The sequence below is a fragment of the Euprymna scolopes genome, chromosome 36, assembly GCF_053919585.1.
Source record: "Euprymna scolopes isolate OS-2025 chromosome 36, ASM5391958v1, whole genome shotgun sequence".
NCBI lineage: Eukaryota > Metazoa > Mollusca > Cephalopoda > Sepiida > Sepiolidae > Euprymna > Euprymna scolopes.
In genome coordinates, this window is record NC_136517.1 from 35,796,310 (window position 1) to 35,803,479 (window position 7,170).

Genomic DNA, 7,170 nt, shown 5'->3' on the forward strand with positions numbered 1-7,170 from the left:
TTATCCAAATGTGTTTATGGTCTAACAGATGCATCTCGATCCTGGTACCTAACACTTAGAGAGAAACTAGTAAAGCTAGGGGCCACACCATCAAAATATGACCAGGCTATTTTCACTTGGCATTTCAAAAACAAGCTTTAAGGCATAATTGCCACTCATGTTGATGATTTCTGCTTTGCTGGTTGAGAAACCTTTGAGAACAAAGTCATTAATGAACTTCGTAAACTTTTCAAAGTGAAATCTGAAGAAGTTGCCAAGTTCCAATATATTTGATTAGAAATAAAAAAATCCAATAGTAACATCAATATTGGACAAGATGAATACACAAAGAAACTCAGACACATTCCGCTGCAGAATGGAAGAAGGCTGGAAGACAAGCTGACATCCACTGAGATCTCCGAGGCCAGACAGCTAATCGGTCAACTCAACTGGCTAGCCACTCAAACTAGACCTGACCTCAGTTTTGATGTCAGTGCATTGAGTTCCATATTAAAACAAGAAAATGTGGAATGTATAAAACAAATAAATAGGACTATCAAAAAGGCAAAAAAGGAGAAATCCCAAATCCATATTCCCAATCTTGGAAACCCTAAATTGCTTCATCCTTTGCTAACCTAACTGACGGTGGATCACAAGGTAGCTACATTATTTTTCTGGTTGGTAGTAATAACCAATACATGCCAATAGCCTGGCAATCTAAACGCATCAAAAGAATAGTCAAAAGCACGCTTGCTGCGGAGACTCTGGCCGTGGTTGATCTTACTGAAGCCTGCCATTATTACAGAAAATTGATACTGGATTTGCTGCAAATGGAAGATCACACTACAAACATCAAGATAACATGCAAAACAGACAATTCCTGTTTGTATGATGCAGTGCATTCTACCACACAAATCCTCGATAAAAGACTAAGAATTGAAATGGCCATCCTTAGAGAAATGGTTGACAGAGGAGAAATTGCAGAGATATCCTGGATACCCACTGACAAACAAATTGCTGATGGCTTAACAAAAAAGGGAGTCCCCTCTTTTAAAATTCTAGGATTCACATCTGAACCCAAGGAACAATCTCTCTAATCCTTAAAACACAGTGTCACATAATTTTGTTAAATTCTTCTTTTTCTTTCCCTTTCCCTGAAGATAACCCTTTGATGATGTCTCCTGAAAACTTTCATCAGCACAAGAAAGGAAAGTGGGGAAGTGTTAACATCCCATCCCATTTATCCTGCCCCAGGAAAGAGTGATTATCTCCCCTTATATGAGGAGAGGGCCGCCAAGGGTAAAACCCCGGATGCGACTAGTCAGTTAGATTTTCCCTTTGAGACCAGTCGCACGTGTTAGCGCTTGCTATAATAAAGTTTTATCTCATAACACATTCATGTCTGGGCCTTGGTTATTTCATCTTTAACAGTAAACAAAAACAAGGTAGAGACGCGGAGACAGGGAACGAGAAACAGACCACGAGTAACTGCCTGTCATTCATGTTCGCAACCTAAACCTCTCCCACCACCACCTCCACTGCCATATTGTGTACATATGAATGTTTGTTAAATAAACCAAGTTTGTTTGTAACAAAGTGTCTCGTTATTCATTGATAAATGAACAGCGGTCATTTCACGAGACGATTTACAACAAACATATATGTATAAATGTCAAACATACTATCTCTCAGTCTATCTATCGAAATATTCAAAAATCTCTTATAGTTAAATTACAGGATTGGTGCTCCAATAGAAGTGTGTACCCTGTCTCTAGATATCTCACTGACTCCCTAAACGAACAACAACAACAATACAGAATGTACGTCATCTTCATACCACCCAGTAACAGGGCATCATCGTTCGGCCGTGGTCGTAATTTCTTCTGTATTCTGTTATTGGGCGGCCACAAACAGTTATTAGGCACACCCAACCCCTGTACGTTGTTATTTGGTGAATCGGTTGGATGGTTGAGTCGCTGACTGGGCCATTTCTTTCTGTCGTTGCAGAGATGAAGGAGATCATGGTGTTGTTCCTGTTGAGACTGCTATGGACGTCTACTGCGGTATTCTGATTTAAGTAAGCCGATGATCTTGTATATGGATGCAAGCGACCAATGTATAGGAGCATGTCTGACACAACCATGCCCCGGAAAAAAATGGTCCAGTACCAAGAATACCTGAAGAAATCCAAATCTATTTTTTGTCACACGTGCTAAGTCTCACAGAACAAAGGTAGCCAATAATAGAAAAAGAATGTATGGTATATGCTCTACAAAAATTAGGCTATTACTTGAATGGAGTCACATTTACTATTAAGACGGATCATAAGCCTCTACAATACTTACTAACCACAGATTTGAAGAATAAATAAATAAATAAAGCAATGGGTGTTGAGAGTCAGTGAATACAACTGCATTTGTCCAGGAAAGAAAATACTTGTGCCGACCTACGATCACATATTTCTAATAAATTGAAATTGGAATCAACAAGTGGATGATAATGCATACGAAATAAACAAACATGCTAAATTTGCATAAATTACAAAGTAGGCCAATCTTAGGTGATGCAGATATAGACACTGAGAAGGATAAGTTACAAAGCTATACAGGGCCAATGTCTGAGAAAATACAAGAAATTCAGGCAATTAAAGATATGATAAAATCGAAGAAGGTTCCAAGGGCTTGGGTGGAAATATATATAATACAGGATGGTCTATTATACTTTCTGTCTGGTAAGGGTGAGGATATAAGACCACATATGTATTTGGCAAAATCGGTTAGAGGATATATACTGAAAGAATGTCATGATGATTTAGGTCACTTGGGAGTAAACAAAACCTATGACCTCCTAAGTAAAAAGTATTATTGGCTAGGGCTATACAGAGAAGTCAACAAATACATAAACCTATATCTAATATGTCAATCAAGAAGTATTAATCATAGTCTCTCATCATTACTAGAAACTGATATCCCTTCCTACACCATCGGGCGTTTTTGATTGATCGGGGAGGAGTTAGAATTATTCTTGGATTGTGGGAGGTGACCAATTTTTGTCATCAGTCAGATTATCCAATGAGAGAGAATCAGACGATTTGGTTATCGAGCACTCTGGTTGGTTGGGAAGGAATTGCGAATCGCCGCCCCGCCCAGTGCTCTACTATATAAAGACCAAGAGAGTCAGCAAAACAGAGGAGAAGAAGAGAGAGTCTGGGAAGTCGGAGAAAACAGAGAGAGTCCGAGAGTCAAGCCACCTCACCTCTCCTCTCTCTCTCCCCCACTCGCCGATTGCCCGAGAACAAAAAAGGGTTAAATTAATAGACCTGTAAATTCCAGCAAGGGGAAGCCCCACTTAGAAGTTTAAATGCTTGCTTACAAATTCATACTCCAAACTGTACATATGTTTGTATATATTTCTTTTATGGTTTTCTTTTAATACATTCCATATAACCAAATCTCCGGAGTCTTTGTTTATTCAAAATTTTCGATTTGCTGATGTGCTGATGTTTTCGTTATTATGTTTTTTACTTGTGAAACTGCTTCCATCAACGGACACCCGGTATCTCTGAAGACGAAATCTCTAGACGATCACAGAAGATCTGGCCTTGTGGACATTGCAGCAAAGATGATTCCACCAACACACTGAAGAAGGGCTTACTGGGTGATGTGACGTACTGGCGGGGTTTCATAATTGGCACTGCGACCAGGATTCGACCCTGAAAGGTCGCTACGGCACATCAACCGGAAAGAAAAAAAAAATCCACGGCACAACATCGTTGAATGAAAAGAAGGAACCAGCCAACATCAAAGAACTACGGCACATCAACCAACTACGACACAACATCGTTGAATGAAAAGAAGGAACCAGCCAACATCAAAGAACTACGGCACATCAACCAACCACGGCACAACATCGTTGAATGAAAAGAAGGAACCAGCCAACATCAAAGAACTACGGCACATCAACCAACCACGGCACAACATCGTTGAATGAAAAGAAGGAACCAGCCAACATCAACCTGTTATAGTGTATTTTGAACATTACGAACTTTCTTTTCGCTTCGTGATTGAGCGTATAACTACAAGACCTCGACCAACGGGAAGTCGACCCTCTGAATCTGAAGTGAAGCGGGATATAGGTAAGACCCTCTTATTTTTGTGATGTTTGACTTGAGGTTTTTCTCGTTGTGGTTTGGGGTGCCTGGAGGCCTTAATTTTGAAAAAAAAAAAAAAGAGAGAGAGTGATAGACAGGCAGATTCCTGATTGTTAAATTTTGAAAGAAAAGTGAAACAGAGAATGACTGTACCGGTTGAGAATAAGAGTGAGGCTTTGGGGGGAGTAGAAATGGTGGCGACTGTGACTGAGAGGGTGTCGGGACTACCAATGAGGGAGTTGCTCAGACTCATACAAGAGGTGGGTGAGGAGGTGTTGGAACTGGCAGAGAGGGGGTCAGGGTTGGCGACTAGGGCGTTTTCGGATGGCGCCCCGAGAGAAAATGGGGCCATCCAGGCTATGCCGGCCGAGGTGCTAGGAGAGGCCAGCACCGAAGAGAATGAGAGGGCAGACGTGGCCCTATCAAGCGGGCGAGTGTGGACAGGGGTCCGCGCCGCCCTATCGGGAGAGACGAACACGCAGGGCCCACCTCAGAGGAGGGGGCTCTCACCCAAGCTGACCCGACAAACCCCACCCCAGCCCACACTCGACCCCGAAGAAGGTCGGAAGAAGGAAGTCCCAGACGTCCAACCACGGGGGGAGGACGTGGAGGATTGAGAGGCGGAGGCTGACCCCAACCGAAGGGATTGGAGCCTTGCGCATGGATTTTACAAACCCACTCCTGGCAGATATGGCTTGGTCTATTGGACCTGCCAGGTTGAGGGGCACCGAGCTCTAGTGCTCCACAAGATATGGGAGACCACCTTGCTCGTTGGGACCGAGCTGTAGTAAATGCAGGCAGTTTGGCCATGAGAGCAGATGGTGCAGAGCAGCAGGGGACGCGGAGCTGGGGAGCAATGCAGAGAATCTTTCAGTGCAGCCCCAGGAGAGAGGTACGAGGCCAAACAAGGCCGCTCTCAACCGACTCCCGGCAGAGGTGAGTGGTTATGTTTCACCTATCACCCTGATGGACACATAACGAAAGGGTGTCTCACCGGGGGGCGCCTCCCTGGGTGGTTCCCAGAGAGAAAGTGCTGAGAACGGACAGGTCCCAAGGGGGCCTGTTGTTACCGGCCCCTATGTCCGCGGCGGTGGCTGGATACAGGGGGGACTTCTAATAAGAGGGTGCCCACTGGCTGTGGGTGCAACTGGGGGGGGACGTCTAAAGGAACGGTGATCGGCGTCGGGGTTGTTCGGGGTGCGACCGTCTATGCTTGTCAGAATGAAAAGTGGGTACGGGTGGGCAAGGGCTCTGCCCAGCCGTATCGCTGTCGATGGGTGAGACGGTTCGGCGCCGGATCCTTTGATGCTTGAGCACACTAGTACTGAGGGCACTTCTGGCAGTGCATCCCGAAGCCAGTGTCGGGAGGGGAGTTGAGGGCGACGAGAAGTTTCGACCCGCCAACTCTGTGAGCACGAAGGGATGGATTGGAGAGGAAGCGCCCTATGCCACGATAAGGGTAGGGTAGTTTGAACTAGGAATAGAACACAAAGGTAAGCTTTCGGACTAAATTCAGCTAAGAGATACGGGAGAAATTGGCCGAAGGTGCGAGTATCGGTCGCTTAGTTAAATGGCAGCTTTTTGATTTTAGCGTTAATGTTGTATAATAAGGGGACAGGCTGTGAAGAAATCGGAGAGGCAAGCCAAGAACGTGATGTGAGGGTGACGTTTCAAGCATGGCAACATGGAACATAAAACCTTTAGAGAGTAGAGATCAGGGTGGTTATAAGGCTTGGCGGGATGACTTGGAGAGGTATTTTAAGGTGGTTGGAGCTACAGACGAAGAAAAATGTCAAACAGCTCTTCTAACCACAAGGGGCCTAGTCGGCCATTTGTTACATGATAAGGGCTGTCCCCTTTTCATGTAAGTATAAAAATGGGGAATTTAGTTTAAAATGAAAATGAATGAGCAATAGACAAATTCGAACCTCGTAATCTTGGTTTAGAAATAGATTACGTGTGAGAATTTAAAAATGTAAAACGAAACATTTGTTTAGAATATAGATAAATATTCAAGAAAAGAATGTGAGCTGTCAAGTTTATTATGAAATTTTAAATTGAAAGAATGCAGCTTATAAGATAATGTTTTTAACATATTGAATATAGGTTAAAATTCCTTTTGTAGAAATAGGAAAAGTTTTGGACACGTATGTCCAGGACACTTGAAAGAATGCACATGTTTTAACATGTGTATGACGTCACGGAAAATAGAAAGTTCGAGGGATAGAGAAAAACTTTAGTTAGAAAACAGTCAGTGAAAAAACTCAGAGGGAGTCAGACGTCTAGGAGCGAGACGTCACTTCAAGGAAAAATGTGAGACTTTGAATTCTTGAGGATGGAAATCCCGGCCAGTCGTGTGAGAAATAAACCATTATGTATTTTGTAAAGCTCGTCTTGTGTTTTATGATTCTTATACAAAGGTAAAATCCAATTGTATTATATATTTGTGTTATATGTCTTTACATACACGTCTCAACATCATCATGTCTACACAATGTCCGAACTGTTTGAACACTATATCCTTTCACTCTAAAAGTTTCTTCTACACATCTAAGGAAAGAATGAACTTTAATATATAAGAATCTCTCCTAACATGAACAATATCTCTAAGTCTCTTATAAACAAACTTCTCTCTCTCTGAGTAATTCAACATTCCTCTCTAGAACTATCTCTCTCTGAGTCTTACAACATCTCTCACTGTAATAAGACTCCTTCTAAGAAATTCTTTCTAAGCCTATCTCTCTCAAGACAAAGCATCTTAATAACTCTTCCTAAGACACTTAAAATGAAACCCCCAATATGCAACACATTATGTTAATAGATTATTGGCTGGCAATGCGCATGTAACATGGGGAGAGTTGAAGAGTTCCATGGAAGATTACTATGGAATTGTCGCAAACCCCAATGCGTATATAGCAGAACTAGCTAATATTAGGCAGGGTAGAAAAGAGGGTATCCAAGATTATTTACAAAGGATACTACGTCTAGCAGCGGGGGCTTATAACGGTATAGACCCAGATAGTGAGATAGTAAAAAAGCAA

The 7,170-nt window shown here is 42.6% G+C and overlaps 1 protein-coding gene across 1 annotated transcript; it reads left to right on the plus strand.

Annotated features, from left to right (window-relative positions):
• Positions 1 to 677: 677 nt before the first annotated feature.
• Positions 678 to 1,076, plus strand: LOC145260232 (uncharacterized). Its single transcript, XM_080118059.1, has one exon. The coding sequence runs from the start codon at positions 678 to 680 to the stop codon at positions 1,074 to 1,076; it is 399 nt and encodes a 132-aa protein (XP_079974185.1).
• The last annotated feature ends 6,094 nt before the right edge of the window (positions 1,077 to 7,170 follow it).